Below are 27470 nucleotides of genomic sequence, written 5' to 3' on the forward strand. Positions count from 1 at the left end.
GAGATCAGCTGGAGATCGTCGCACTTCCTGGATGCTGCATCAGCTTGGCCTCAGCGACCTCGAGGGCACCTTCAAAGGTCATTGCGCTCCTTGCCGGCGTTGTAGCACAGCTCTCGCAGCTCGTCGCATTCCTCATACGCTTTCCCGGCATTGGCGCACGCGCTGTCTAGGCGGGACAACAGTGAATCCCGGACATGAAACAGGGAGTGGATCTTGGCCTCTGTCGTGTGCTTCTCTGCCTCAAGGCCAGCGACGCGGCCTTGGCTGACAGAGAGATCACATCCGAGTCGTTCCGCGCCATCCTCTGCCTTCGCCGCTGCAGCCTCGAGGTACTGGATCCTGAGCTTCAGCTCGGCGTTCTCGAACACCGTCGCCGGCTGAAGCAGGGCCGGTGCGGCGGTGAAGGTGAGAGGCGCAGTTGGCTTCGCAGGGTACTAGGAAAGTAACTGTCAGATATGACAAGGGACATCACAAGGGAAACTACGTACAGGGCGAATGTCAGCGACGGTGTCGAAGCTGCGGAGGGAGTTCTTGAACATGGCGAGGAGAGGCGTATCGGCAATCATGGTAAGTACGTCGGAGGGTGTAGATGTTGATGGAAGAAAATATTGCTTGAGGCGTAGGTGTGGCGAGGGACGAAGGTGAGGGTGAAGGTGGTGGACGAAGTTGAAGTTGGTGTGAGACTGTCAGCCGTGGTTGGACAGAAGTTGAACACGACGGATCCCGATCTGGACGAGACTGGACACACCGATCGGACGCGAGCTTGTCAAAGCGAACCGATCCTGTGCAGACATCGACATCGCGTACGGAATACGATGAGGGTGCGAGATTCGTATATCGCTGCACGGTTAGGACGAGAAGAAGGTTGGCATACGCATCCACAATCTTTTCTGCACTAGTCCTCACCATTGCCTTGAACGCTCCAGCCAATATCCTGCGACGTCCTATTGTTGAGGCAAAGCAGCAGCAGCGACAACACTGCCGCATATCTACCGGTACGCTGCTGCAGGTGCCGGAGGTGGTGGGTGTATGCGCCTGAGTTGTCGCGCGCTTTTGCCCCCACTGATATATATTCCTACGCCACATCGCATCAGATGCGTCCGCTGATGGCCGCCCTCATAGTTGCGCACATACCTGCCAACACGGCGGAAGTGTATGAGCTTCGGATAATACGCATGATGAGTCGAACAGACTTCAGGACCTATACACTACAACATTGGGTATGAGACAATGATTAAACAAGGCTGGACATAGGAATGTGAGGGGTGTATGTAGGATGTTCACAAAGAAACGGTTGCCACCGGAAGGGGGGCAACGAGATATATTCGGCGACGATATCTGCAACACTCGTCAGCAACGTAGGGTCCTGCGGATGAATTACTCACAATCTGTGTGTAGACGTGTTTGGAGTGCGATAAGCGGAAACTTATGCTGCGAACGCGGTGCCAAGCTTGAAGGAATCCGAAGAGGCGTTTAGGACGTCCTGACACTTTCCGATGTCAACATTCGCACGACGACATGACCGCAGGAATGTACCTCACTGCCCACCGCTTTTTTCCTCTTGTTCGATCTTCTCGTTCTCGTTGGTGTCGAAGTTATCGGCCGCCCAGAACCGACATGCATCTGCTGGCAGAACATGTCGCAGTCGTCGATCACCTCCACATACGCCTTCATCGCCTCCTTCAACGCACAGACCACATCGGCGTCATGGGAGATATTAGCGACCAATGTCTGGGTCGATGTGTTGCTTGATGTGTCCAGCGCCTTCTCCAACTCTGCCTGTGCCTCTTCGCGCACCTGGCATTCCACAGAGAGCCGCCGGGCCAATTCGCCATTGCGCACCTCGAGCTCTCGTACGGTAGCCTTCGACTGATCTCTCTCTTTGCATGCCTCGAAGAGCTGCTTCCGAAGATTGACGATCAGCGCCTCTGTCTGCTTTTCCGACTCAGCCGCTGCCCGCTTGACGCTACTGAGGACAGACAGTGCCTGCTTCGCCTGCGCCGAGTATACGTCCCGGTCGGCCTCCACCTTCCGAAGCTGGGAGTCTCGATTGATAATGGCGGTTTTGGCGGATTCGAGCTGGGTGGTGATCGCGGATATCTCCTGTTGCAAGCTGCTGCACTTGGACACGTATTGCTCTGTCCGCCGAACGACTTCGCGCTGGACGGCCTCCAAACAAGCGGCCGCTTGATCCGCTCGCTCGCGTTCTACTGCTAGCTCTGACCTAGTATCCTCGAGTGTTCGCCCCTGGGCATCCGAACGATCTTGTACCTCAATAAGGGCGTCTTCAAGGACCTTCACTTCGGCAAGATTTTGCTGAACAATCGCTGTCTCAAGCTCATCTTTCTCTGCGAGCTGCTGACAAAGACAAGAGATCTGGTCATAATAAGAGCGAAGAATGGCGTGCGCGACGACAAGGTTGTTCTTCGTTGCACAAAGCGACCGGCGCATTGTCGCACGCTCAGCGTTGACCGTGGCCAGATTCGCCTCCAGCGACGCCTTAGCTTTCTCCAAAGCACGCACGGAGATGGAAAATTCGTTGCATTCATTAGCGAGGGCCTCGGCCTGCATCTGGGTTTCAACGCGGTCGCTTCGAGCTTTGGCGAGCATCCCTTGCATGGCAGTCGCTTTCGTTTCTGCGGTTATATGCGCTTGCTTTGCGTCCGTCAACTGCTGCGAACAAGTAGAAAGGTCTGCATTGAGCCGTGAGACTCTGCTCTTCGTTTTCTCGAGGTCGGCTTTGAGAGTGTCCACCGTTGCCTTGAGCTTCTCCTGTTGTTGGAATACCTCGTCCAGCTCGTTGGTAGCACCCTGTTCTGTCGCCTTAAACCGAGTGGAAAGCCCTTCGCATTCGTTTTGCATTCGAGACACTTTACGACGTGCGCCTTGCAGAGCTCGAGAGGCTTCATGAAACGCGTCACTGAGTCTCTTTGCATCTCTTCTCGCTCCTAGCAGAGATACGGTTAGCTTGTTCCGCGTGGACTCGAGCATGGCCACTTCCTGGCCGAGTTCATAGCGAGATGCGGCAAGATGTTCGTGGGCAGTTGTCACCAGCTCGACCTGACGCTGTTCGGAAGCGAGCAACGCCGACAAAGATTCTTGTGCGGCCGCCAGCCGAGCGATGGTCGCATTCGCAGAGCCCAACGAAGCGCAGAGTGTGTTGTGTTCAGCTTCTAGACGCGCGGCACGATCGTGTATCTCCTATGCCGCCTCGATTAGTGTTTGTCCGCTTTCGAATGGCCAGCGTGCTCACCCTACGGTCCACTTCCTGAGTGTCACCGCTTTTCACCTCAGCATCATGCGAATTCTCATCTTCCTCCTGCCGCACTAATGCAGCCTCGCGTTTCTTGCGCATTAATTGATCGACGCGAAACACATTCGCCTGGCTAACAGCAGACGTCTGCATCGCGAGACTCGATAGACTGACGGATGTCGCACTTGTCGCACGACACTGGTAACGTTCATAAGCTCGCGTAAAGCCAAAGCGGCATGAGACATACGTGTTTGTTACTGGCCGACGGGTCGTACTCGCGCAGGGAACGCTTGAAGAAGTTAAAGCTTTCCATCGCTCGCGGTGGATGATGAACAGGCTGAGAGCTCGTGTATAGGCTTCGCCGGCGAAGGCAACAAGAGGACGGGGAAGAAGTGGTGGGGCTGAAAGAGAGCAAGAAGGGAGAAGAGCTCGTCGTTCGACTTCCCAACTAGGTTCGACGTGATCGACTCTTCGATTGACATGCACGTTGAAGTGTCTGTTGAAGTGTCTGTTGAGAAGAATAAGTAAGCTCAAACGCATACTGTTTGATAGTAGTAACACACCTTGAGATCATTTCGTTTACGAACTCACGAACAGCTTAGGGACACCAGCCAACTTCACAGCCCGGGAATCAGCTGGCCCTATCGTACAGCAGAGGCCCTCACAGCATGCACGATGCACATAGTGGTAGACGACGATGCCGTATTCATCCCTCGTCAATGCAGATCTTAGCCAAAGATGATGGGTGTCGCAGTTGTGTGACTCTCATTGTGCGCGCCTGCGACCGCGTATCGCCCGACGACACTTCCCACGCCACGGCAGGGCAGGGTTGAAACACGAGTGAGCTTCTTAAGACGGGTTCAAAATAAGAGCAGGTTGTCCGTGGCTCGTGCGTCACTCATTTTCTGAGGCAAGAAAAATCTGAAAGCATTTCGACCGCAACGAACGAGCAATTTCACAGCTACAAAACAAAGAAACATTGACCAAAACTTTTTCCAGATGAAGTGCGAGAACTATGACATGATATAAATCCAAAGCATGCCAGACTAGCCGGAACACATGATGTTTACATCGAGTCAGAGCTGGTGCTGAGTGTTGCCATCTTGGACTGGCTTGAGCGCACGCCGGCTTTCGAGTCCAGGCGCGCCAAGCGGTTCTGGTAGCGCGGAGGCAGGCCTGCGGACATTGGCGGCATGAGCAGCTCCGTGCTGGGGAACTCGCGCCGGAGAGTCGCGCTTACGGGAACGCGCGGGCGGAGCGTCGACGGAACAGCGAGGCCGTCCATAGAACGCGAGCGCCGCCGGGCAGCCTTGTCGGACTGCTGTGCGGACACACCGCCATTGCTCGACGCGGCGTCTGCGACAATCGAAGCCCAGGCGATCGGGGAGAGGCCGCCCTCGGGGACTTCGATGGTGCTCATGCGGTCGCGCATCGTCGAGCGGAAGGAACGCGAGTGGGTGGCAGAAAGCTGCTTCTTGTCTGCAAACGCGCTCGACGGAACATCGGATGCGGTGGACGTGGTGTACCCGGAGCTACCAGACGAGGGGACAGTAGCAGCATCTCCATCGTTCAGCACAAGTGCTGGGGGAACAACGCGACCCTTCGGCTCCGCAGAGGAACTGGACCCCGGTTCGGGTACGGGAGAGCGGGATGCGTACATGTTGATGAAAGAGTCCCGCTGGAAGCCTCTATTCTGAGGGAAAGCGGCACCGGCGGGAGTTTTCAAGGGAACAGCGGTAAGGATGGACTGGTCAACTGACTGCCTAACGATGGTCGCGCGAGCACTACGGCGGGGAGCGGGGAGAGAAGTGGGCTCTTCTTCTGGGACAGCGATGTTCAGGTGGAAGAGTTGCCCTCCCTTGCTTGCAGTGGGCTGAGGTGTCGCGATGATTTGGTTGAGATCCGAGGCCGGAGTGATCGGGCGACCAATGGATGCAGACTCGCTGGTACTCGCAACACTGCCGGAATACGCATGCCTATAGCGAGACGCCAACAGTACGCGGGTCGATTCGCTAGAGCTGATGGTCGAAACGGAGCGAGGGGGAGGGAATGCTTTGGCAGGCCTTACAAACGCGGCTGCAGGGGGCGCAACATCTACAGGGGAACCGGACTTCTCCCTGCCACCAAAACTTCCGACGGACTCTTCCGAAGGTGCGGGGCTTTCGAAGGCAGGCCCCATGACACGGATGCTGTTGCAGAAGACCAGGACGTTCGCGAGACCTACGGTCAATGCTCAGTAGGAGTCGAGCTACTGTCTGCGGAGTACTTACCCAATAGAGCCGAGCAAGCCGCAGTGAAGATCCTCGAGGCGAAAGTTACCTTGATTCCAGATGCGCTCATGAAACAGACAATGAGATGCGGGAACATGAGTGCAATGTACGCTAGAGCACCAATCAATACACAGATTAAATGATGTTGACGTTAGACGAAGCTCACCAGCGGGGTACCAGAGCATGCTCCTTGCAACAGATGCGATAAACTTCGGAGATTCGAAGTTGCCGTACATAGTACTCCTGCGAGCCTCGGGATCAAGGTTAAACTTAAGACCACCGCGGAATGCCAGGGTGCCCCTGATGATCAGGAAGACCAAAGCATAGAATAGGACCGCAACCAGCGAGGCAACGAAGATCTGTTGAACCACGTCAGATCTCAGTCTGACGCGCTGTACTAAATGCTTACCGGCAGCAGATGAATGCAGGTCTCCCATATCTGGTAGTCCGCGGAGATACCGCACAGGGCACCATCGATGGTGTAGAAGGGACCGTACTTGGTCTCAAAGTGAGCAGGTACGGTGGCTGCGTCATGAGTTAGGCGAATTTTCCTCAAATGCGACTGTACCATCACAAACGTACCCATCACAATGGAAGCCATCCAGCCGAACACTACCACCAGTCCGCAGAACCAAACAGGGAGACGGCGATGGAGTACAAGGGAGTTAAAAGTGTGCACCGCAATCGCACCAGTGAAGTATGCAGTTGCAACATCAGCAACCTGGCTCAGAGTAGCTGCAAAACCGTAGTCATGTCAGACCTCTCGTTGTAGCGCGATTACATAGTACGAACCTTGAGATCTGCACAGAGCACCTAGTATAACGCGCTCAGTACCAGCCTCTTTCCAAACGAATGGGGAGGTTGGCCTACCTGGGGTGATTTGGCCGACTGTGAGATACGCAGCATTCAGCACGAACGAGACACTGCTAAACAAATTGCTGATCAGGAGCGAAACCGTGTAGGCCCCGAGCTGCGAATGAAATATGTGACGCTCGCGGCTGAGCTTCTTTTGGATGCTAGCGCGGTTGCGCAGTTGAGATACTGCAATATAGAGCACACGCAGCCAGAAAAAGTCGAGCGCAACGAGGGAAATCGCCGCGAAAGCAACAACAACCTGCAGAAGAGCAATTAGTAGCGGAATTACATTCTGGAATTGGAGACCTACAGCAACACTAGAGGCTTGGCCGTTCTGAAACTTGACGGGCGCAGTAGACATGATCGAAATTAGGGATTATAACTGAAGGAGGGAGGGTGTGCGAGCAACTTCGAGCAAAATAATGCAAAAAAGGCCTTCCTGGTACTGTTCCAGACAGACTCGGCCGCGAAAGTTGCTATAATGAAACAGCAAAGGTCGTCCTGCGCCTAATCGTCGAAGAAAAATCCGTCTGGCTGAACAGCAGGCGGATTGGGACCGGTCCCAGAACGAAGGGAGAAGAAAAGAAACGAAAGATGACCGTGGGGGTTAGGAAACCACGAAGAAGAATCCCACGTCGACCGGTTGCCGATAGATGAGGGAAATTCGTAAAGGCGATGCCCCGGTCACCATCACTGATCACACACTCAAACTGTCGCCCACATCGCCTTGATGATAATTTGTGACTTGTTTGCCACTGCCGCTGCACCGAGAACTCCACAGATCTCGTGTTTCAAGCTAACCCGACGTATGAGCCTAGGCGCATGCTCGAAGTATGGAGAAACAACGCGCTTCCAACCAGTAGCCAAGTTTGAGCCAGGCACCGCGTCATGAAGCCGATAGACGCCTACTAAAGTCGTTGTGGCAAAGTGGTCGTTCGCATCAGCGGGACCCCGGGTGCATAGCGTCCGTCATATCCGACAATCGCTCGCTCTATGACTACACCTATCGCTGCGTGAAGAATTTCGCGATCCCGCCCTTCGAGTCCTTCGCAGTTTTGCCCTCATCTTTTGACTCCTGCTTGCGCTTCTTACTCTTCGCAGGTTGGTTGGCGTTGTCGGACGGACGTATCGTCGCGCGCTTGATGCTGAGACCCCTTAGGAACCTCGTTTGACAAGTCTTGAGCAAAGTGAAAATCGTCATGTTCGTGCCGAAATCGCTCTAATGCCTGTTGCATCTCGTCTTCTGCGACAGGAACGTCATGGTTACCGTATCTTGGTGAGATGGTTTGGCCACACCGGTCACAGACGTACGAGGGCGTAGCAGGTCTGGAGAAGGCATCCTCCTGTGCAATATCGACATCTGCTACCCCTGATACGATCGACTCAGACCTCTTGCGCTTGAAAGGTTTACTGGTGCTCTGCGGGTAGTTCTCGCTGGCCGTAGCTTGATCTTCTGGATTGATATCCTGATTGGTGATCTGTGGCTTTTGAAAGAATCCTTCGATGCGGCGTTGGCCTGTCTCCGTAGACACAATCCCAGAAAACGATAGTTGGATATGCGTTATCTTCATGGGTGCCTTCCTCGAAGTATCTGTCCCGACGAGTTCTTTCCACAGTTTGTCTCCAGCTGTAGCGATGACGTCTACTGTTATCTCGCGCGTGAATGAGAAAGGTGCTTGCTTAGAACGAAAGGCTTCATGTCCTGGATACCATTCAGTCGGGGCCACGGCGCACCAGGCGGAATCGCGTACCTTGTTGTACATGCAGTACAAGCGACTTTGGCCAAAGCGCAGGTATGCTTTCTCGTGCTTCTCGTAAACGTAATGCCAGCTCAGCAGCGAGGACTCGTATCCAGTGATGTCCTTGCGACGCTGTAACAATAGGCTGTGGCAGATTCTTGGACGCTAGCATGCTCTTGGTGATAGGCGGTTTCTCCTTCACTGTCGGATTTTACCGTGCTATGTCACGATTCAAGACGATAGGGTTCCTTGCATAGCTCACCTTCGGTTCGGTCAACGCCTCTGGGTGAACTACATTAGAATGAGGAACAGAACACGACAAGTACAACACCCACCGAAGGATCTCCCACACCCAAATGGACTCCTCTCCAAATTTACGCTGAATCTCGTCTGCGAACGCGTCAATACACGGTATCCATCCATAACCCGGAATACACACCAAGGTTCACTGTCCTGTAACAATATATATCATCCACAACGGGGCAGCGAGGTCATCCTACTTACAAGAGGTCGCTAACGGTAGAGACATCGTACTCTTCGGCCAACGCTTTTCCCAGCTTGCCTCCGAGAAATCGAATCTAGAGGTATGGTATGAGCTGTGATGCCAGAGATAAAGGCCAACCTCGTGCCTTCTGGAAAGGCATTGGCCGTAAATAATTTGGAATAGCCGCGTTGCGTAGTATACTCTAGGAACCGGTGTTGAGTATGCAACTCTCGACGCAATACCAGACCACATCAGCTTACTTGATTATTGGGCTTCTTATAGGACGCAGTCAACTTCAGGGGGCGCGTGATCAGATGTGAACTAGTCTTAATGCCTCCTTTGCTGACCTTAGCTAGAAACTTGTTCCGAGAGATACCCTGCCAACATCATGAGCTGATAATCTACGGCCATGAGGGAACACACACTCACCGCGGATGTTGAATATCCTAGCTTAGTGTAAACATCGTGCCGTATCTTGCCCATGAGCTCTGCGGCAATGGAAAGTGCAACGTCGTGCCAAGTCGCAGACGCATCATCTTCATGGACGCCTTCTTCATCCGCATCTTCGTGAATAGCGTCCTCGTTACCTTCCTCGTCATTTGTATCTTTCTTCTCCTCGCGCGGTGGGTTGACGGGTATTACTGTACCAAGGCCATCCCAGGATATCGGAGGTGGTGGCGGAAGAGGAGTATCCTTGCCAAATGGTGCGTCGGGAGGCACCTCTGCTAGATACGGATATCTACTGAGGATCTCTTCGCGTACGGGCCGGGTAAAGTCGATGAAGGCCTCGTCAATGGACGCTTTCTCTGCAGAGGGAATGCAATGAGAATAGGGGTTAGCGAAGATATGTCTTCGGCGTACTTACCAACTTCACCGATAGGCAGTCCCTCTTTGAACATGTGGTATATCTTCCAACTTTCTTTGCGGTAGTAATCTAGTGAGACCTACTTGGCGCATGAACTATATCCGTTCCATCCCTCATCCACTGCACTGGCTGACCTTGTGTGTACGCGTATCAGGATTTTCCCAGTATCCAGGTTCTGCTTCCCCCTCTTTGTATGTTGCAACATGTACAACTTCAAGATGCGGACATCGCTTTTTGGCATCCTTGATGTTGTCCATCCTAGAGATCCCATACTTGCGCGCAGGATAGTTCACTGCAATCAACGCTTGCCATTGCTGCACGACCAAAGGTTTCTCGGGATCGATGGTTAAGCGCAGCTGCTCGCAAGCGGCGTAAAACGCGTCGCTGTCGCAGAGTGCTATGACACGCAAGGGGTCTCTAACACCGAGGTTGTTGGAATGCAGATGTCTGTACGTGATAACGGGGTTAAGGTCGTCGTAGTCTGATTCTGTGGCCCGTGCTTTGCCTTTCCACAGAGGGGAAAGTTTCGATGGCGATCCGAACATGTCAAGAGCTGCAGCTCTGTGTAGAGCACGTATCGGTCGCCGGCCGGGCGTAGGGAAGACAGTGACCTCGCCCAGACGCGTGAAGCAGCTTCGCGCCGTCGCGGTTGATTTGGAGCGTTTGTTGTGATGGACTGATGGTGCTTTCGAACCGATCCGCACCCGATGTTCGAACCGCCAGCCGCTTGGTGTCGTTTGTGATGGTTGCTCTCGACGTTCATCACCCCGCCGCCGACGTCCGCAACATCTACACACTCTAGTCTCTCGTTTGTGTCTCTATACTCACGCCCACTCGGCACTCACGATCCTTACACGTCTGCGCCATGAACTCTATGAAGACAATCCCGCTTTTGCTCCTGACCTTCGCGGTTTACAACCCATGCGTTCATGCAGCTCCCGCGGTCAGCCCTCCCGGAAGCCCGAACCCTGGCGACGGCGACTTCACTCCTGTGACTGACCCCGCTGGCGCACCGACTATCACGCCATTCTTCACGCCTGCGGTGTTCTTGCCAGACTACTACTCCCAGCCTGCGCCCACGTCTGTGGTCGTTGCCGCTGTGTCGGAAGGGGATCCTACAGACTTCGCACAAGGATCGGTACCCGCGCCTGCGTCTGACCCCATTACCACTGCTGAGCCTGTAGAAGCTGCGCCTGTGTCTACTAGCCCTGTCATAGAGTCCCCTTCGACAACTGGCGATGTCACTTCGGAACCGACCTTGCTGGACAACGCCCAGGCAACGTCTACTCTGACTGGAGATCCAGCCGGGACTACTAATACTCCAGAGTCAACTGTCACTCCCTCTCCAGCGAGCGAGAATGTTCCTCTGATCTTCACGATCTCATCCGAGTCGGTTACACCTTCGACACCGGCAGCGCAGCTGAACTCTGTTACTCCTACTAGCACGATCATCCCCGCATCTTTAAATCCTTTGCATTCTGCCACGCCCTCGCCAACCGGAAAGGCACGCGTCTCTGAGTCCGGGTCTTCGCAAACGGAAATGTCCAGGAAGGCTGCTGTTATCGGGACCATACTCGCCGTGTCGTCTCTCCTTGGTATCTCTGCCTGTGCTTTCTGTATGCACTGTGTTCCGCGTCGTCTCAAGAAGCATTCGGCCCACGACACCGTCGAACCATTCGACCCAAGCAGCAAAGATCCCGAGAAAGTACTGACAGATAAGAGGTCAACAACACCAACCTCGAGCCAACAGGGTAGTATCATAACCTTGCCTCTACCTTCTCTTGTGTTCGATGCCCCGAGCTTGGGCCCTCAGCCTAGTTTGCCTCAAGATAGTACCCAGTCTACACAACAACGCTTGGCTTGGCAAACTCACCCTGCGACTTCCGATCGTAACGCTAGTGGCGACTTCGAAGACGTCACGCATATTCTCTCGGTCAATACCTTTGCGCCACTCTCGGGTTCAGAGCGCAGTTCCGCCGCGTCCGAGGTCTCAGACGCGTCCCTGAATCGCGCGAGCAACGGTGCTGCAAGTGTCAAGGCCGCGTCATACGCGACGTGTGAGTCGCGCTACAGCAACACCAGCGCTGGAAGCAACGTCGGCGAGTCTGGCTCGCAGCTGGACTCGAGCGACGGCAACGCGTCGACCGAATACATGTCCGTGTCGCCGTCGGGCACGCCCTCACCGCCTGAAAGCCCTATCCTGCGCACGCCGAAGCAGGGCGTCGTCACCGTCACGCGCATCCGCTCTCAGACGCTCACGCAGCCTCAGAGCCCACGTATCAGGTCAGCGATGTCAGCCAGCAAGAGCTTCCCGGCGCGGTTCTCGAACCGGATGAGCGACGTCGAGGCGGTGTTGGAAGAAGACTCGGAGTGGGACATCGCTGCGGATTATGGGGCGCGGTATAGCAAGGGGAGTGTCGGTGTCCGGTCGACGATTTCTGAGTTCCCGGAGGAACGTCATGAACACTTACCTGGGGGAGAGCATATGGAGACGATCGACATTGGTGGCAGGCACGTTATCATGGTCACCGGCTATGCATTTTAGGACTCTCTCTGGATGTCTTTTACGTGGCAAATACTACTCTATCAACGACAGAATGATTTGTGATGCGTCGCGACGGCTATGACTCTACTGCATCATCTCAGAAAAATACATGGTATTCGCTTTTTCCGGGGTTGCTACACATTGTCTCTGCCGGATATATGCTACTATACAACTGACACAGATACATGTATCCAGTTCCTCACACTCCCATGGATGTATTGTTTAGAGTCTCAAGAACACGTACGCTCATGCAACCTTGATCTTGGCAGCAGTCGAAGCGATATCGACTGTCAGCAAATCCTGCAAGGATCAGGTCAGAGAAGCCCGCCTGAAATCACTGGTCGTTTACTGACCTTGCCTGCTCTCAGTTCAGAAGGCGAAGGCATCAGGTCAAGCCTCAAGAGCTCAGATGCCTTGCTGACGACAGGGTCGCGTTGCATGCTAGCAACGGCAATGACTTTGTCGCCCTTCACATAGTACACTACGAACTGTCCACGAAGTATCAGTGTGCTGCACGATCACACACAGGATGCAAGTGGGACGTACCTTCATCTCCTCGAGATTGCCGTCGACGATGATATCGTCGAAACCGGCGCCGACACCACAATAGCGGAGCTGCTGGCCCTCTACGCAGCCGAGTAAAGCTCAAAAACCCACTCCGAGAGGTAAAAACTCACGTGCGCTCCAGAAAACTGGGACCTTGACGAAGGGCTGGCCCTGGCCGCCCTCAGCAATGGTCTTGCCGACCGCACGACCCTGGTTGCCTGCGACGTTCCAGTGCTCGATTCTGCGCAGCTCGCCTGTCCCGGGCTGCGGGTACAACGCAATGTCGCCGATGCCGAATACGCTTCCGTCGAGACCCTTCACGCGCAGGAACTCGTCGACCGCGATTGCACCACTCTTGTCTACGAGATCTTTGATGCCTTCGCTGTTCTTGAGGTACTCGGTTGCTGGCGCGACACCGACGCCCATGATGACGACGTCTGCGGCGAGCTCGGTCTCTTGGCCTTCGGGGCCTTTGACAACAACGGTGCCGACGTCGGAAGGCGAGCTTGTCGAAGGTACGAGTTTGGAAACCGAGGACTTCATATGGAATTTGACTCCCTTGGACTCATGGAACTACAGGCATATCGCCGGTCAATGCACGGACTACAAGACGCGACAGGCGATTCACCTTCTGTAATGCCTTGCCGACTTCCGTGCCAAGGACGGCCTCAAAGGGTGCGCTTTCCATGCCAATGACGTCGATGGAAGCGAGATTACGCTTGGAGACAGCGGCGACGAGCTCCATGCTGATGAAGGAGGAGCCGATAACGACAAGTTTTTACCCTCCTGGACCTCTACACTAACATGTAAGCATGATGGTTCACTGGCTAAAGCATTACATACCGCTATCAATCTTCTTCGCGTCATCTACTCCACGGAGAGTGAAGATCTTGCCAAGCTCTTTACCCTGAACGGGGAGCTGGCGAGGGGTGCCACCGGTAGCAAGGACGAGGGTCTCGTACTGTACACGCTCTCCAGAGGAACCGACGGTGACTGACTTTCCCTTGACGTCGACTTGGGTTACCTCCACACCTGTGCGGAGGGTGACACCGTACTTGCCCTTGAGTTCGGCCGCAGAACGCCACTCGAGCTTCGACGGATCGGTCACCAGCGCCTTGCTCAGTTTCGTTCTGGGTGCACGCTATCAGCAGATGCATGTATACGCGTTGCCGGCCGGCCTACCTGTCTATCGGAGCATGAGTCTCCTTCGAGAACACGGTGATCGCGCCATTGTAGCCATGCTGTCATACAGGATGAGTACATTTCCCAAGACGCGTTAATCAGCATTTGATATACCTCACGCAGGCTCTCAACGGCGTGGAAAGCACCACTCCCTCCCCCGACTATAACGACGCCTGGGGTAGTCGACTGTGCCGAGCCGGTGGCCAGAAGCTTGGGTTGCCGTGACATATTCTTCTTGTTGGTGTTCTCAGGGTCCGCAGTAACATGAATTTGACCATCTTTGACTTCGGCCTTGAAAGAATGCAACGCTGAGGGCGCCGGCGCATCCTCTGGAGAGGCAATGTCAACGTAGCGACCGTGTCCAAAGCTTTTCACACATACCGATGTCCCCGTTACAGACGTTGAAGCAAGCTGAGAACGACTTCAATGCCTATATGCGAATGTTTTTGTGAATGTACAAACCTCCATGCCATGGACTGTTTCAGATCGTTAGGAGACTCGAGCTGCGGATGGGGAGACTAGCACTCACCAGACCACTCGACCATCGGCCGTGAGCACGCCTTTCGCAAGTGGCGCTCCATAATGCGTGCAGAACGCGCTGGTCGCGTGAATCTTGTTACCGAGACGAGAGAGGAGAACTTTTCCCTCCCCCTCGAAGGCGACCTCCTTCCTGTGTGCTGTCTCAGCATGCGTGCCTCTAATACTTGTATCCGATGCATACGGACATCTCTCCGTCTTTCAGCTCGCTTTCGCTGAGCACGGCGATGGTCTTGGACGACATTCTGCGTAACGTCGATGTTGCCGGGTGGTGTAATCTGAGAACAAGTTGTGGTAGACGACTGCGGAAAGCGAACATGAGAATGTAAGCTGAGCCTCTCACTTTATGTCTCGCACCCTCCAGACGCTGAATTCGATGGATGATGTCAGTCGAAGTGCAGCATTACACCTTGGGTTTCCTGGCCAATCATAGGGCGTATATTTCGTTACAGAATTAGCCATGTGGGATGGGCGTTTGTACTCGGCCGAGTCAAACAGAGACCTCCAGCTCTTGCTGTCCTTACTACCCTTTGCTTCACGGACGGCTTTCCGTGGCAGGGATGCCACTACACTCACTGCTGTTCCGGCGGTGGACCGCACTCAGCATCCGCGGCTTTGCGACGGTCGCCGAACGACCCAGGATACCACAGACTGTCATCGAGAAGGTTGTTCAGAAATATGCCGTCGGGCTCCCTGCAGACAAGGTCGTCAGAGCAGGGGACTATGTCATGATTCGTCCAGAGCATGTCATGACACACGACAATACTGGTCCTGTGATCTCAAAGTGAGTCGTTTCAGCATGCAGCGGCATGGGCAGCATGGCTTGCAGCAGACCTTGTTCGGAGGAATCGAAATAACGCGCTCGTTTCGTCTGTGACACGGCCTGCTTCATCTTGAGATCTTCCAATGCACATAAACTGAGCTATTTGTACTCGTTATGACCTGCGTCTCTTATAGGTTCAAATCTATCGGTGCTACCCGCATACACAATCCCAAGCAGGTCGTCTTTACGCTCGACCATGATGTCCAGAACAAGTCAGAGAAGAACCTCAAAAAATATGCCACGATAGAGGCATTTGCTCGGATATACGGCATCGACTTCTACCCCGCAGGTCGAGGTATCGGCCACCAGATTTTGGTCGAGGAAGGATACGCTTTCCCGCATGCGCTCACGGTCGCCAGTGACAGCCATAGTAACATGTATGGCGGTGTTGGGTGTGTTGGCACTCCCATTGTCCGTACTGATGCTGCCGCCCTCTGGGCAACAGGTCAGACATGGTGGCAGGTTCCTCGGATGGTCAGGGTCGAATTCAAGGGCAAACTTGCACCGGGGGTGTCTGGAAAGGATGTCATCGTCGCATTGTGTGGCTCGTTCAACAAAGATGAAGTCCTCAACGCGGCTATCGAGTTCACAGGCGAGGGTGTCCAGCATCTCTCTATCGACGAACGGTTGACAATCGCGAACATGACAACGGAATGGGGTGCCCTCGTCGGCGTCTTCCCTGTAGACGCTGTCGCATTGGACTGGTACGAGCGTATGCTGAAGAAGCTCGAGCTCCGCACCTTCTCTACTCCTGCTCTTGGCTCTTCGATCCCACCCCCTCCAGAACACCCACGTATCAACCGGGCCCGCCTCGATGCCCTTCGCACCGCAAACCTTCGTTCCGATGCTGACGCCGAGTACTCGTCGCACCTCGTCTTCGACCTTTCGACTCTTGTCCCGTATGTCTCTGGTCCCAACAGCGTCAAGATCGCGAATCCGCTGCCCAAGCTCGAGGAAGCAAAGATCAAGATCAACAAAGCGTATCTGCTCAGCTGCACGAATGCTCGTGCTTCTGACATCGCTGCTGCTGCTGCGGTCATTAAGGGCCACAAGATCAACTCAGACGTCCAATTCTTTGTCGCGCCTGCTTCCTCTGAGGTCCAGCGTGAGGCCGAGCAGAGTGGCGACTGGGAGACCCTGATTGGGGCCGGTGCCAAGCTTCTCCCTGCTGGCTGTGGGCCGTGCATTGGCCTTGGTACGGGCCTCCTGGAGGAGGGCGAGGTCGGTATCAGTGCTACCAACAGGAATTACAAGGGCCGCATGGGCCATCCACTCGCTCAGGCGTACCTCGCCAGCCCCGCCGTCGTCGCTGCGAGTGCCGTCAAAGGCTACATCGCCAGCCCCGATCTTCTCGACGCCAGTAAACTCCCCCCAGCCGGTGCACCTACATTCTCTATCGTTGGCTCGCCCTCATCGGAAACGAAGCTCTCACAGAAGGAAGCCGTTCTCGCAGGCTTCCCGGAGACCTTTGCAGGTCCCCTGCTCTTCACACCCCAGGATAACCTGAACACTGACGGGATCTACCCCGGCAAATACACGTACCAGGACGACATCACGCTCGAGCGCCAGGCCGAGGTCGTCATGGAGAATTACGACCTAACGTTTGCTCAACTTATTGTGGATATCCGCAAGCGGCAACCCGCAGACGACGATGCACGTATCAGGCGCGGCGTCGTGCTTGTGTCCGGATACAACTTCGGCACGGGCTCGTCCCGCGAGCAGGCCGCAACGGCACTCAAAGCCGCGGGCATCCCCATCGTCGTCGCGGGCTCGTTCGGCGACATCTTCAAGCGCAACGCGATCAACAACGGGCTCGTGTGCGTCGAGTCGCCTGAGCTCGTTGCAGACCTCACTGTGGAGTACGCAAGGGATGGCAAGCGTGGTGCTGGAGGCAAGGATGGTGAGCTCACCGTCAACAGGGGCCTCTCGGCCGTAATCAAGGTCGTCGACGGCGCACTCACCGTCACTTTCCCCGACGGCAAGACCAAGACGTACACCGTCCAACCAGTAGGCGCGTCCGTGCAGGAGTTGTGGCTGTGTGGCGGTCTCGAGGGATATGTTCTCAAGGCTATCCAATCTGAGAACTTTTAAAACGTCTTATGCTGCTACAAGGTCAGAAATGCACCTGCTCCCAAGCAAGACCCTTTTGAATTGTAGGCCATGATTCGTGTGTGTTGTCACCGACGGCGTAGAGTGTGGTCAATTTGGAAGTTACGCCTACACCTACGGACTCTATCCTGCTCCAAGCATTTCGAAGTCAGTTCGCCTGACTGAAAACAGTGGTGCCCGCCACAGCTCAGCATATTGCGTAGACACACGTCGGCAAGCGGCAGACGAGTTTGTTATGTACAGTATCGAAGTACCCGAGCTGTATCTAATGCACTGCTCGCGACTTGCCTCACGAGATGTTGGGAGATCCCCGCGCGTCAGCATGCTTACGACACGAGAACTGGCTGCATGTCACGTTCATTTGGCTCCTGGCCACCGCCCACCACGGCACACAGCGCACTCTATGCCCCTCCCTTTCCCGCTTGCTTGCTCCTTTCTCTCTTGAGTACTCGAGTACCTCTGCTTCAAAGGACCGATCTTCGTACGCTTTTGCGTCTGAAGTTTTCGGGTATGGTCTGCTAACTCGCGCAATCTTTCCTTCAGATTCACTGTACGATGTCGACCGTAACGAAAATCATGCGCCCAAGTGGCATGACCACAAAAACACTCAAAAGCTCATGCCGTACCATTAGTACTTCATGCAGAAGTACGCTGGTGCGAGTCCAAAGCGTACGTCTCACCATCACTATCTTGCCCCGCCGATAGGCCGACGAAGCCATATCATCACGCAGACTACAGCCCAAAGGCAGACAAGGACACTGCACTCTGCGACGAGTTGGGCATCTGCGGCTGCCGCAGCCCTCAAGCGGACGTATTTACCGCCGGAGTCGTCCACTCCTGCTAATGGTGCCCCGACAGCGCGGAGCCAGGACCTCCCTGTGAGCAGGATCGACGAGCGGAAGGTCGTCGTTGGGTTTGATATCGGAGAGTGGGCTAAATTGTGCGTCACCTGCGCTGTGCGGATAGCGGATGTGCTAACCTCGCTCGTAGCCACCATGTGTGGCTCCGGGACCACTGCCGGTGTCCCGAATGCTTCCACCCTGTGACGAAACAGCGTCTTCTCAACACTTTCGATGTGTGTACTCTGTCCCGAACTTCTCGCTGAACCAGATCTGTGACCTGAGTTGCAGATTCCCCCGGATATCAAGCCGGCAAAAGTCGAATCCAAACCCGACGGCCTTGAAGTCCACTGTACGCTCTGCATTGCAAACCATCGTCCTGGATAGGTCAGGAAACTGAAGGCGTCCTCAGGGCCATCTTCGATCCCACATACTTCCTTCTATCCCTGGGACTGGTTACGGCGACACTCCTATGACCCACCACTCCCCCGGCACGAGTCTAGCTCAGAGTACGTCTGCTCTAGGTTCTAACTGCTTTCATGTGTTAAATCAATTTTTAGAGAAATTCTCTGGTGCTCCAAAATTCAGCAGGCACCCCCCACGGTCTCATATGAGGAAGTCATGTCGCCCGATGAGAGAGGGCTTTACAAATGGTTAACGAACGTTGTAAGTCCAAGTTCAATTAATAGGCATATCAGGAATGCTCAGTGCCTCGCAGGACAAGTTTGGCTTCTCGTTCGTCTCCGGTGTACCTGCTACAACTGAAGCGACAGAAGAGCTTTCAACGCAGATTGGTTTCAGCCGAGAAACTCAGTGTGCGCCTTGTCCCATGTGAACAGATGTTGTGTATTCACTCACCGGTCTGCAGATGGCAAATTCTGGGACTTCACGGCAGATCTTGCGAGGGGTGACACTGCCTATACGAACTTGGCCCTCGGTGCTCATACTGATAATACCTATTTTGTGAGTTACTACCCTCCACACGCACCCGCCCATACTCTAATTAGGTCTTCAGACTGACCCCTGTGGTCTCCAACTTTTCCATCTTCTTGAACACACTGGCGGCACCGGCGGCGCTACACTGCTTGTCGATGGCTTTTACGTCGCTTCCATCTTGAAGGAGCTGTATCCTAAGGCATACGACACCCTCTCGCGCATCGGCGTCCCCGCCCACGCTGCTGGCGAGCCCGGCTCAGTATACACGTTGTTCCCTGTGACAGGCTACCCCATCCTCCGGCACCATGGTGATGAACTTGTGCAAGTGCGATGGAATAATGACGACCGGAGCACGATGGACCACTTGACGGCGAGCGAGATGGACGAGTGGTACGATGCGATACGACTTTGGCACAAGCTCCTCACAAGTGCGGACTCGGAGTACTGGGTGCAGTTGTCGCCCGGTACCGCCGTAGGCAAGTAATTTTACTCCAGCTTAGCAGCTCCTGGCGCTGACAATTGCTCCAACGTATAGTTGTAAACAATCATCGAGTCCTGCATGGCCGCTCTGCATTCACAGGCAAGCGTCGCTTGTGCGGCGCATACATCGGCCTTGACGAGTACCGCTCTAAGCTTGCGGTCCTGAAAGAGAGATTTTCTGATCAAGATCCTGCTTCGCTCTCCGCCGTTATCCTACCACCAAAGGAACGGAGTGTATGGAGCCCGCTCTTGTAGGCCCAGGTACCACTGTAGATGCTGCTGGCGGGGGATGTCTTTCGTGTTTCAAAACTTTATGGTGCTTTACATTATTGCTCTGACCATGTTCTCTTTCGTGCTCGCTTTGCCGACGTCTGTATACTACGAACACTGCTCTTCTGCACAAACAAACTAGCCATCTCTGGTCGCTAATCCTACACTACTTCTGGGATTAGATTTGGTATCCCCCCTGCGTGCTTGGTGGAAAAACTCAAGAGTCGATTGTCCGATTGCCGTGTGGATCAATGATACCCAAGAAGCCATAGGACCATAGCTGGATAGCGTCGGACTCCGTCCCGTCTGGGGACAGGCTTGCCAAGTCCGCAACCTCGAACGTGTTACTCTCATTATTGAATGAGTAGGACCAGACTTCCGTGTTTATCTCTGCGAACCGAGATTGGTTGGCCAAACTCAGAAGTGGAGAACCCGAACTTGACGCACCACTACATGCACCCTCGATGGCAGTCCAGAGTCTGCTCTGTGCATCTTTGAGGGATTGTACGAACGCATCGTCCGCGCACCAGGCCGGGGGCTCGCTCAATGCTAGTGCAAAATGAGCTGTGGGTACTTCATTTGTTGCAATACAGAGGGAGAGCTGGCGTGCGAGGCCGCTTGCCATAAGCCCTTGCTGGAACGACCTGCGCAGAAAACATTAGGTATACTAGACGTGATGATGCGCCCAACTAACCAAATGACGGTACCATGGTATGCCGCCCGGTTCAGGACATCGATGTTCGTTCTGTTGGAGTCGTATGCCGGGTTTGAGACCACCATTCCGATATTTGTCAACAGCCCTATGAAAGTGTCAGCTTAGCAATCCATTGCGAGAAATCGGACTGACCTTTGGGATAAGGCTGCAAGGCATCCACAGCATGCTGCAGGAACACCTGCGACACGTTCGACCCATACACGAGATTGAAGCTCATGTCCGAGTTTAAAACCTCTACAGGCGTGCCGTCCATCTTTAACGACAGCGCGTAGAACGCCACTTCGTTTCCCCTAGCTGAAGAGCCTGTCTGATTCAGCAAGCTCTTGCTCAAATTCGCGCGCACAACAAAGTCTTCCAGGCGCTGCTGTGCAGTTGACGCGTCGACTCTGACCTCGAATAGCTTCGGGGTATGGCCCTCCCAAACGCCCGCGATGTCACCGACCTCGGTCGCATTGAGGCTGGTGTTGGATAGGACGCTCGCATCGAGGAGCGCCTGTGTGGCGCGCAGCGATGAGGGCACCAGCGCAGTGTTGACGTCAAATGGGTAAAAACCGTACCCAAGCCCCTGGTTGCTATCGCGCCAGTCACCGACGGGCTGCCCTGGGCGCAGGCCAAGCAAGTTTCCATACGTCGCGTTTTGCGCAAAGGGTAGGGCGCGGGCGTAGTTGTATAGAACCGTCCTAGCGTGTCATGTGAGGCATGCGTACTGTCAGCTCATTGTATGGTCAAACGCACCTTGTTAATATTTCAGCATATGTGCCGTTCTGAAGCGTCGCGTTCCTGGCGAGGAATTGCTTGGCTCTACCCTGGCCTTGTGGCAGCTCAAGGAAGTAATGAGCCATGGCAGGCAAGAGCAGAAGATCTGCAAACGTGATATTAAACGGTGCTCGAAGATGGCTGAGGACTATAGTACCTGTGTCGATCATCTTATAATCATAGAATGGCTGGTTTCCCAGATGGCTCTGGTTATCCTGGATGTTAATGAATGAGGCGTAGTCGCCAATGGTTTCCTCATGACACAAGGCTCCGGTAGAATTCGCTCGTTCGATGACTGCACCTAGAACAGACTCGATGGCCTCTGATGTAAGTGTAGGCATAAGCAAGCGGAGCGCAATCATCGAGTCCCGCCCAAAGTACTGCGTTAAGTACGAGGTGAATGATAGCAAGCGCATATAGCCAGCGATAAGTGCAACGTACGGTCAGGAACCGCCAACCACCGGCAGTAAATTTATCAGTGTACGTTAAGAAAGAGACCTATTTGGAAGCCGGGATTCAACACGGATGGAACATAGCCCGGGAGGGATGTACATGCGCACCTGCTTCGCAGGTTCACTGCTGCCATTAGCCAAACCTTGCAGGGTCGTTTGCAATCCTTCATTGCCACTGGTTGCATTAGCTAGGAATAGGGATTGAGGTTTCAAACCAGCGAGGCTTGTTTCATTCGTGACGACCGCGATTCGAACGATTCCAGAGCTTGGGCCAGCCGGAACGAGAATGTCAACAGTAGGAGCCCAAGTATTATTGGTAACTGAAAATTGGGCAGAGCTATTTGACGGGATCGAGAGATAAAGGTCCGCTCCCCTGAACGTCCCAGGAGGGTCTCCAAGTGTAGTGTTGATCCACTTCCGATGGAGGCGGACGAAGGAGCTATTATACGAGTCGAGGGTGTAATTGAATATATCGTGCATGGTGCCGTTTCCTTCGACGTAGTCTGAGAGATTCTCAATACGGTACCGACCTCTACCGCGAACGTGCTAATGGCGTACCTCTCATAGCGCGAACCGCTCCAATAATCGTCACGCCGAGTGATGCATTCGAGCTGAAAATAAAGTCAACCTCGATACCAGCATTATTAAATTCCCTCGTCGTGCTGTGCAGAGTGTCGTTGACGAGACTGATAGAAAGCGAGGTAGTATTGTCGGTTGCATTGATCGGTAGGAAGTAAGTGAGAGCACCCGAATTTCCGGCAGGAAGTGCGACGACCAGACGTCGCAAGACTGTGCTCGCGTTGCTGGCACTTGTCAGCAGGAGCTGTGCCGCGGTGACGTTGTCGCGCAGGAAATAGTTGTCATTCCCGCCCGATGTAACCTGAAAAGAAATATTCAAGCTGTCACCAATACCATCATTCTGCGCGCGCGCAAAGACGGCTAGTGTGACAGCAAGTAAAAAGAGCCAGCGCATCGTATCTGAATGCTTGCATCTCGGGCACTTGAGGCCACGATGCTTATATGCATGGCCCCGAGAACGGACGTCCTACAGCCCTGAGTCAGCTGGTCGCTGTCAAGCTTACACACCACTGTTCTGGAATCTTATCCTCCCTGGAATGCACTGGCGACGTCAAGCGTGGATAAACCTTGTGACCGTAATAAAAAGGCGAAGCTATCGCAGATCAGCAGGAACATAATCGCACTCCACAAGAGCCCTGAAAGGATTGACATTCTCCACATGGATGCATACTTCGTGAAGGCAGTTAATTGGGCCTTGCAGGTAATAGCTTAGAGGAAGGCAGAGCCCGGGGTTTTCCAACGTTGAACAGACTCGCTGACGTCACACTTATTCGTAGACTGAACAGAGGACCTATATATCGATGCCAGGGAAGTCCTGTGCATGCGTGTGCATGGTACACGGCGCATACGCTTCTTGAATATAAATAAGGCGTGGCTGGCCAAGCATTGAGCGTTGAACAGGCTCGAAAACACATCGCCCGCCAATAAAGACGCGCAGTTCTGTGTAAGAGAAAACGCGTACATTGATCATCTGATAGACGGACACAATATGGGAGTACTCACAGAGGTATAAGACGTAGGGGTAGTTGCGGGGTATGTAGCAAAGTGGAAAGCTCGTAAGCTGTGATGAGTTAATCTGTCCCTTCAGTCATATAGTCTCGCTATTCACGAAAGAACTTCGTACAAAGAAGTGATAAACTGCCTATCGGTCACCGCAGAATAGTCTTCACGTCGGTCTCCTCTTTAATCGACACTTTCTTGGCTCCCTTCGCTCGAGGAACTTCGGCTATCTTCGCTGACTCTCGTTCATGCGTCGGGGTAGTATCTTCTGGGCCGAACATCAACAGTCGCATGTAGTGGGTGACTCCCCGAGCACAGAGACCAACAAACGCTGCCCAGATGCATGTTGCGCCAATGAAGACATAGATTGGGTAGACCTCTCTGGCAGCGCCGGTCATTAGCGAGTATGGCGCAAATATAAGAACCTCTAGCAAGATTCTTCCGAGGACGATGACGGGCGCGAGGATATAGAGGAGAGGTGACGAGAACGTAGTGAGAAGTGAGCGCACTGGCAAGAGGATTGTCTTGAAGAGAGACCAGGCTGAGGAGAAGGACAGCAATAAGGCCGAGTACGCAGCTGAAGCGAAGCTCAAAACAAGTCGGAAGAAGTACACGATTGGCGGTGAGGCCTGTGAGGTCGCGTTCGCGGGAATATCAACCATTGTCGAAGTGGGCGGCGCGGTGGAGAGTATGGTCACTGTGGACATTCTGGCAGCGCTAAGAGCTTTAAGTAGTTTTGTAATCTAGTCAAAGATAGTGCAGTGCCCCAAGTTCAGATGCACTTACGAGGCGGTCGTGGTCAAAGTCAAGGTAACCTCGAAATCAGCCTCATGCTCACATCTGGCGTCTATCCGCGATATCGCTCTTTGCGCTGTCTCATTACGCGTACGCGTCCATTAATGTCCCAGCCACCGATCACCCTCCCTATTTCCACGGTGCAGCACGACTTTGAAAGCCTTATTACCGATGTCAAAGATGGCATAGTTCCGGAGGAGACCTTCTGGGTATCCTGCTACAAGACCGGCGAAGAGTCTGTACACGGCAAGGTGCGCCTCGCTCTGAGCGAGCAGGACCGGAATCACGTCGAGTACGAGGGGAAAGGCGGCGTTCATTTCTGGGGGGATGACACGAAGGTGAGCATACGTACCGTGCCTATATTAGTGACTTAGAAGTGTAGTGGAAACCCAATATTCTCTCCTAGCACGAATATACCGTTGCATGCCCTTCACTTGGGATTCCTTCCAGCACCAAGGCGGCTGTACCTGCTAAGACTTATGCGGATCCCTTACCCCAGGTTCAACAGGATGTGGTGCGTACTGCTGCTCTCTTCTCATTGCTTTGTATTTAGGAGCTTGTACAGTATCGCAAGATCTCAGCCTTCGATATCGCTCCTGATGGCTCCCAATTTGCTACAGGCTACGATGACGGCTCTGTATACATCATCTCCGCGACCTCCCCTACCGCGCCTCCAAAGCTGGCACGCAAATCCCACCTCAGCACAGTAAACTCCGTCCGTTTCTTCCCTTCCTCCCGCGTGCTGCTCACCGCAGGTGGCGACTTCGCTCTGAACATCCTCCCTGCCGAGCCGACGACGCCCTCTGCCCCTCCCTCCTCCGAGCCCGTACGCATCTCCCCCGCGCGAACCCTCAAGGGCCACACCCACGCAATAACCGCAACGGGCATCGTCGCACGCGGACGCACGATCCTCTCGGGCGCGAAGGATGGGACGCTCCGGCTTTGGGACGTCTCCTCGGGGGCGCAGATCCGGATGATGGGCGCCGCGGGCTTCAAACCCGTGCTCGCAATGAGCTTCGGCGAGCGCGGTGAAGGCGCATTCGTTGCGCCACCCGATGGCGAGGCGGGCGCGACGCCTGTGTCACTCGACCCCCGCGAGGTCGAGACAACGGATAAAGTCGTGTTCGCCGCGCTTTCGAACGGGACGTTCCAGGTATTCGACCTCGGGACGAAGCTATCTATGTTCCACTCCCAGGTGGTCGGCTCCGGCGCGCCGTTGAATTCGATATCGTACTCGCCGGCACACAACCTTGTCGCAGCCGGCTCTGGGTCAGGCGTCGTGAACGTCTACGACACGCGGTCGCTCAGTGTGCCATTGGTAGCCTTCCAGCGGAACGGCGCGTCCATCGAGGACCTTGCGTTTATCTCGCTCTCACAAACCGCGGGAAACACCGAAGTCGGCTTGGTAATAGCAGCTGAAGACGGTCTACCATACGTCGCCCATGTCAGACCCGAGGGACCCTCAGTCCTAGTGGAGCTCATTGGCACGGACTGTGATGCAGTACGCAGCGTAAGAGTTGGTCCAGCACCGGGAACGGTGTGGACTGCGGGAGATGACGGGGTCGTGAGGAGGTACGGGGGAATTGGCGTGCTGCCATGATATTATTCGAGTCTTACTACACAAAGAAAAGAAGGAAAATTGTACAACACCAATCCACATGCTCAATCGTGAGTGCACGAAAAACATTTCGGAAATCTGTAAAGAATATGGAGCTTAACAGGTTCGAAAAGCATGCTCTCCTTTCAATCGATTTTGGTTTTCTCCTCCACGAGCTTAACATCGTGGCCAAACAGCAGCGCATCCACATCCGCTTTCTTTCCCTGCAGCTGCAGGAAGAAGCCCCACACTGGAGTCAAGAATGGCACGAACATCGCGACGCGCTGTTGGTAAGCGCCGTATGCCTTGGGATATTTCGTGTACGAGATCGACTCCGTGAAGAGAGTTGATGAGAAGAAGAGCATGCACAAGACGAGCGCGGGTGTGAGAGGGAGAAGCGACGTCCAAGGTGTGCTCCCGCGCGCCTCGAATGCTGGCGACTCGGGTGCCAGGATCGGGAAGAGGGTCATGAGAACCTGCCTTGGGTTAGCATGGAGAACAGACTGCGGCAATGCAAGATATATTCACCCAAAAGCTCTGCTCGCACAGGAAGTTGGGGTGTCTTGACCATGCCCAGAGGCCCCTGGTGACGAACCCGCGCTTTACCTCAGCGGGTGTCCATTTGATGTTCGCGCCAGGCCAGGGATTTGTCTCCACAACGCCAGTATGCTTGTACGTCTGGAAGGAGTACTGCTGATTATCAGCAACAAATTCCAGCGCGAGATCGGTGAGCGAGAGCGCGCCAAGGACGTAATCGGACGTGCTGAGACAGGTGGGTTCCTGGAACACCGCGATATATGTAGGAATCGCCAAGACAAAGAGGATGATATTTTGAATGATGGCTGTAGCGGATGCTATATTAAAGCAATCTACGACCTGAGACGCATATATGCATACCTATGAATGTTAAGTTGACTACCTGGAATAACCAGGATGGAACCTTGCGTCGCAGGATGGCCCACCGATAGTCTTCCTCGTGACTAATTCATTCGACGTTAGTACGATCTAATGTCAGGAGATGTGGCAGATGGTCGTACAGGCTAAACAGGCCCCGTCTCCAAGTGTTATAGGAGAGTCTGCACATCCAGACGAACTTGAAAAGCTTAGCATAACCTCTGTATCACCCTTGGCGTATGACCTCACCTGCAGTGCAAACATAAGCAGTGTTCTGGGGTTCCAGTGCGTCGCAATGCTGAGATGAACGCCCTTCGGCGTGAAGGGGAACAGGGGCAACGGCGACTCTCGTGGCCAGAGTGGCAGCAAAGCGAAGTATGCCGTATAGATGGTTGGCATGAACGTCCATATGCGGTCAACTTGCGAGACGTTCCCGGTTATGATTGACAAGACATAGCATGTAGCTGTTGTGTATATGCACGTTTTCACCGGCCATTGCAGCGAGGGCGGCATGCCCTGGATAGCGTATTGTACCACAGCCGGCGGCATTGCGACTAAGATTGTCATGTTGAGAATGTGAGATATTTTCGGCCCTTGCAAACACTCACAATCTCAGGTCGTTGAGGACGTCCAAGTTGTATATGTCGTCCGGCAGCTCGAGGTGTGGGAATAACGTTGAGCGGAAAGCCAAACTAGGTTGCTCCTCCGTTGAGCGCGTCATGCTGCCACGTGCTGCGCTGCGCGCTTAGCAGTGGTAGGGGCGCAGTCGCATACCGAGGGTGGGATGGTGGTCAGTGCGCCGGAATGGCCTTGCGAAGTATTCCGCGCCGGGTATCGTCGAGCCTACCCATAGTACCCTACGAGATAGAGAGCCTACTCCGAGATAGAAGACCTAAGAGGCTAGGCGCTCTTCATCGGACGCCCCAAGCAGCCCAAATAGTTGTCACCAT

The 27470-nt window shown here is 54.2% G+C and overlaps 13 protein-coding genes across 13 annotated transcripts; 3 read left to right on the plus strand and 10 right to left on the minus strand.

Annotated features, from left to right (window-relative positions):
* Nucleotides 1-71: 71 nt before the first annotated feature.
* PHACADRAFT_193584 (uncharacterized protein) lies at nucleotides 72-566 on the minus strand (the record flags this gene model as incomplete). Its single annotated transcript, XM_007393717.1, has 2 exons — nucleotides 72-434; nucleotides 489-566. The coding sequence occupies 2 exons, from the start codon at nucleotides 564-566 to the stop codon at nucleotides 72-74; spliced, it is 441 nt and encodes a 146-aa protein (XP_007393779.1).
* Nucleotides 567-1117: 551 nt separating this feature from the next.
* On the minus strand, nucleotides 1118-3219 carry PHACADRAFT_252811 (uncharacterized protein). The gene has a single exon (XM_007393718.1). The coding sequence runs from the start codon at nucleotides 2989-2991 to the stop codon at nucleotides 1474-1476; it is 1518 nt and encodes a 505-aa protein (XP_007393780.1). The 5' UTR covers nucleotides 2992-3219; the 3' UTR covers nucleotides 1118-1473.
* A 283-nt stretch (nucleotides 3220-3502) lies between these two features.
* On the minus strand, nucleotides 3503-3778 carry PHACADRAFT_252812 (uncharacterized protein). The gene has a single exon (XM_007393719.1). It carries the CDS (start codon nucleotides 3733-3735, stop codon nucleotides 3553-3555), a length of 183 nt encoding a protein of 60 aa, XP_007393781.1. The 5' UTR covers nucleotides 3736-3778; the 3' UTR covers nucleotides 3503-3552.
* A 385-nt stretch (nucleotides 3779-4163) lies between these two features.
* On the minus strand, nucleotides 4164-6962 carry PHACADRAFT_252814 (uncharacterized protein). The gene is made up of 8 exons (XM_007393720.1): nucleotides 6689-6962; nucleotides 6394-6637; nucleotides 6316-6336; nucleotides 6106-6258; nucleotides 5933-6048; nucleotides 5690-5882; nucleotides 5524-5634; nucleotides 4164-5473 (listed from the first exon to the last, which is right to left on the minus strand). The coding sequence occupies exons 1-8, from the start codon at nucleotides 6737-6739 to the stop codon at nucleotides 4320-4322; spliced, it is 2043 nt and encodes a 680-aa protein (XP_007393782.1). The 5' UTR covers nucleotides 6740-6962; the 3' UTR covers nucleotides 4164-4319.
* A 173-nt stretch (nucleotides 6963-7135) lies between these two features.
* Nucleotides 7136-10056, minus strand: PHACADRAFT_140428 (uncharacterized protein). Its single transcript, XM_007393721.1, has 13 exons — nucleotides 9601-10056; nucleotides 9467-9545; nucleotides 9031-9407; nucleotides 8949-8978; nucleotides 8862-8894; nucleotides 8747-8803; nucleotides 8622-8695; nucleotides 8557-8570; nucleotides 8453-8507; nucleotides 8380-8399; nucleotides 8130-8318; nucleotides 7768-8080; nucleotides 7136-7704 (listed from the first exon to the last, which is right to left on the minus strand). The coding sequence occupies exons 1-13, from the start codon at nucleotides 10009-10011 to the stop codon at nucleotides 7467-7469; spliced, it is 1890 nt and encodes a 629-aa protein (XP_007393783.1). The 5' UTR covers nucleotides 10012-10056; the 3' UTR covers nucleotides 7136-7466.
* Nucleotides 10057-11986: 1930 nt separating this feature from the next.
* On the minus strand, nucleotides 11987-14573 carry PHACADRAFT_252817 (uncharacterized protein). The gene is made up of 13 exons (XM_007393722.1): nucleotides 14465-14573; nucleotides 14269-14409; nucleotides 14238-14242; nucleotides 14121-14150; nucleotides 13854-14068; nucleotides 13740-13798; nucleotides 13401-13687; nucleotides 13330-13351; nucleotides 13186-13303; nucleotides 12689-13130; nucleotides 12558-12637; nucleotides 12365-12499; nucleotides 11987-12311 (listed from the first exon to the last, which is right to left on the minus strand). The coding sequence occupies exons 1-13, from the start codon at nucleotides 14518-14520 to the stop codon at nucleotides 12258-12260; spliced, it is 1644 nt and encodes a 547-aa protein (XP_007393784.1). The 5' UTR covers nucleotides 14521-14573; the 3' UTR covers nucleotides 11987-12257.
* Nucleotides 14574-14998: 425 nt separating this feature from the next.
* On the plus strand, nucleotides 14999-17288 carry PHACADRAFT_252820 (uncharacterized protein). The gene is made up of 2 exons (XM_007393723.1): nucleotides 14999-15060; nucleotides 15234-17288. Exons 1-2 carry the CDS (start codon nucleotides 15026-15028, stop codon nucleotides 17188-17190), a joined length of 1992 nt encoding a protein of 663 aa, XP_007393785.1. The 5' UTR covers nucleotides 14999-15025; the 3' UTR covers nucleotides 17191-17288.
* A 307-nt stretch (nucleotides 17289-17595) lies between these two features.
* Nucleotides 17596-19916, plus strand: PHACADRAFT_252822 (uncharacterized protein). Its single transcript, XM_007393724.1, has 11 exons — nucleotides 17596-17689; nucleotides 17752-17877; nucleotides 17940-18148; nucleotides 18199-18283; nucleotides 18339-18399; nucleotides 18460-18556; nucleotides 18608-18713; nucleotides 18766-18862; nucleotides 18916-19010; nucleotides 19063-19459; nucleotides 19519-19916. The coding sequence occupies exons 2-11, from the start codon at nucleotides 17764-17766 to the stop codon at nucleotides 19716-19718; spliced, it is 1461 nt and encodes a 486-aa protein (XP_007393786.1). The 5' UTR covers nucleotides 17596-17689; nucleotides 17752-17763; the 3' UTR covers nucleotides 19719-19916.
* A 34-nt stretch (nucleotides 19917-19950) lies between these two features.
* On the minus strand, nucleotides 19951-22629 carry PHACADRAFT_193593 (uncharacterized protein; the record flags this gene model as incomplete). Its single annotated transcript, XM_007393725.1, has 9 exons — nucleotides 19951-20123; nucleotides 20181-20377; nucleotides 20428-20533; nucleotides 20581-21128; nucleotides 21184-21310; nucleotides 21362-21584; nucleotides 21646-21702; nucleotides 21765-22159; nucleotides 22215-22629. 9 exons carry the CDS (start codon nucleotides 22627-22629, stop codon nucleotides 19951-19953), a joined length of 2241 nt encoding a protein of 746 aa, XP_007393787.1.
* Nucleotides 22630-22879: 250 nt separating this feature from the next.
* On the minus strand, nucleotides 22880-23206 carry PHACADRAFT_252825 (uncharacterized protein). The gene has a single exon (XM_007393726.1). It carries the CDS (start codon nucleotides 23196-23198, stop codon nucleotides 22944-22946), a length of 255 nt encoding a protein of 84 aa, XP_007393788.1. The 5' UTR covers nucleotides 23199-23206; the 3' UTR covers nucleotides 22880-22943.
* A 137-nt stretch (nucleotides 23207-23343) lies between these two features.
* Nucleotides 23344-24045, minus strand: PHACADRAFT_252826 (uncharacterized protein). Its single transcript, XM_007393727.1, has one exon. It carries the CDS (start codon nucleotides 23939-23941, stop codon nucleotides 23384-23386), a length of 558 nt encoding a protein of 185 aa, XP_007393789.1. The 5' UTR covers nucleotides 23942-24045; the 3' UTR covers nucleotides 23344-23383.
* Nucleotides 24046-24048: 3 nt separating this feature from the next.
* On the plus strand, nucleotides 24049-24745 carry PHACADRAFT_117466 (uncharacterized protein; the record flags this gene model as incomplete). Its single annotated transcript, XM_007393728.1, has 3 exons — nucleotides 24049-24367; nucleotides 24436-24543; nucleotides 24595-24745. Coding segments are annotated over exons 1-3 (561 nt in total), but the record flags the coding sequence as incomplete, so codon positions are not given.
* A 141-nt stretch (nucleotides 24746-24886) lies between these two features.
* PHACADRAFT_252828 (uncharacterized protein) lies at nucleotides 24887-27172 on the minus strand. The gene is made up of 6 exons (XM_007393729.1): nucleotides 27129-27172; nucleotides 26770-27074; nucleotides 26664-26719; nucleotides 26524-26606; nucleotides 26155-26468; nucleotides 24887-26102 (listed from the first exon to the last, which is right to left on the minus strand). The coding sequence occupies exons 2-6, from the start codon at nucleotides 27067-27069 to the stop codon at nucleotides 25773-25775; spliced, it is 1083 nt and encodes a 360-aa protein (XP_007393791.1). The 5' UTR covers nucleotides 27070-27074; nucleotides 27129-27172; the 3' UTR covers nucleotides 24887-25772.
* Nucleotides 27173-27470: the final 298 nt, after the last annotated feature.

The sequence above is a fragment of the Phanerochaete carnosa genome (assembly GCF_000300595.1).
Source record: "Phanerochaete carnosa HHB-10118-sp unplaced genomic scaffold PHACAscaffold_3, whole genome shotgun sequence".
Taxonomy (NCBI): domain Eukaryota; kingdom Fungi; phylum Basidiomycota; class Agaricomycetes; order Polyporales; family Phanerochaetaceae; genus Phanerochaete; species Phanerochaete carnosa.

What these genes read in the sequence shown, in the direction of transcription:
- PHACADRAFT_252820 (XM_007393723.1), top strand. Translation starts at nt 15,026, where the DNA reads ATGACACACGACAATACTGGTCCTGTGATCTCAAA. An exon ending in ACTGGTCCTGTGATCTCAAA is followed by an intron (nt 15,061 to 15,233) that starts GTGAGTCGTTTC and finishes CGTCTCTTATAG; the next exon opens with GTTCAAATCTATCGGTGCTA.
- PHACADRAFT_252812 (XM_007393719.1), bottom strand. Translation starts at nt 3,735, where the DNA reads ATGTCAATCGAAGAGTCGATCACGTCGAACCTAGTTGGGAAGTCGAAC.
- PHACADRAFT_252822 (XM_007393724.1), top strand. Translation starts at nt 17,764, where the DNA reads ATGTCGACCGTAACGAAAATCATGCGCCCAAGTGGCATGACCACAAAA. An exon ending in CGGCACGAGTCTAGCTCAGA is followed by an intron (nt 18,557 to 18,607) that starts GTACGTCTGCTC and finishes ATCAATTTTTAG; the next exon opens with AGAAATTCTCTGGTGCTCCA. An exon ending in ATACTGATAATACCTATTTT is followed by an intron (nt 19,011 to 19,062) that starts GTGAGTTACTAC and finishes TTAGGTCTTCAG; the next exon opens with ACTGACCCCTGTGGTCTCCA.
- PHACADRAFT_252811 (XM_007393718.1), bottom strand. Translation starts at nt 2,991, where the DNA reads ATGCTCGAGTCCACGCGGAACAAGCTAACCGTATCTCTGCTAGGAGCG.
- PHACADRAFT_140428 (XM_007393721.1), bottom strand. Translation starts at nt 10,011, where the DNA reads ATGTTCGGATCGCCATCGAAACTTTCCCCTCTGTGGAAAGGCAAAGCA. An exon ending in GGAACAAGTTTCTAGCTAAG is followed by an intron (nt 8,895 to 8,948) that starts GTCAGCAAAGGA and finishes CGCCCCCTGAAG; the next exon opens with TTGACTGCGTCCTATAAGAA. An exon ending in GGCCAATGCCTTTCCAGAAG is followed by an intron (nt 8,696 to 8,746) that starts GCACGAGGTTGG and finishes CCATACCTCTAG; the next exon opens with ATTCGATTTCTCGGAGGCAA.
- PHACADRAFT_252817 (XM_007393722.1), bottom strand. Translation starts at nt 14,520, where the DNA reads ATGTCGTCCAAGACCATCGCCGTGCTCAGCGAAAGCGAGCTGAAAGAC. An exon ending in GTCCAGGAGGGTAAAAACTT is followed by an intron (nt 13,304 to 13,329) that starts GTCGTTATCGGC and finishes CTCCTTCATCAG; the next exon opens with CATGGAGCTCGTCGCCGCTG. An exon ending in CCCAGTTTTCTGGAGCGCAC is followed by an intron (nt 12,638 to 12,688) that starts GTGAGTTTTTAC and finishes TCGGCTGCGTAG; the next exon opens with AGGGCCAGCAGCTCCGCTAT.
- PHACADRAFT_252828 (XM_007393729.1), bottom strand. Translation starts at nt 27,069, where the DNA reads ATGCCGCCGGCTGTGGTACAATACGCTATCCAGGGCATGCCGCCCTCG. An exon ending in AGACGGGGCCTGTTTAGCCT is followed by an intron (nt 26,607 to 26,663) that starts GTACGACCATCT and finishes CGAATGAATTAG; the next exon opens with TCACGAGGAAGACTATCGGT. An exon ending in TGTGCGAGCAGAGCTTTTGG is followed by an intron (nt 26,103 to 26,154) that starts GTGAATATATCT and finishes AACCCAAGGCAG; the next exon opens with GTTCTCATGACCCTCTTCCC.
- PHACADRAFT_252825 (XM_007393726.1), bottom strand. Translation starts at nt 23,198, where the DNA reads ATGTACGCGTTTTCTCTTACACAGAACTGCGCGTCTTTATTGGCGGGC.
- PHACADRAFT_252814 (XM_007393720.1), bottom strand. Translation starts at nt 6,739, where the DNA reads ATGTCTACTGCGCCCGTCAAGTTTCAGAACGGCCAAGCCTCTAGTGTT. An exon ending in AGTCGGCCAAATCACCCCAG is followed by an intron (nt 6,337 to 6,393) that starts GTAGGCCAACCT and finishes GCGTTATACTAG; the next exon opens with GTGCTCTGTGCAGATCTCAA. An exon ending in GATGGCTTCCATTGTGATGG is followed by an intron (nt 6,049 to 6,105) that starts GTACGTTTGTGA and finishes CTCATGACGCAG; the next exon opens with CCACCGTACCTGCTCACTTT.
- PHACADRAFT_252826 (XM_007393727.1), bottom strand. Translation starts at nt 23,941, where the DNA reads ATGTCCACAGTGACCATACTCTCCACCGCGCCGCCCACTTCGACAATG.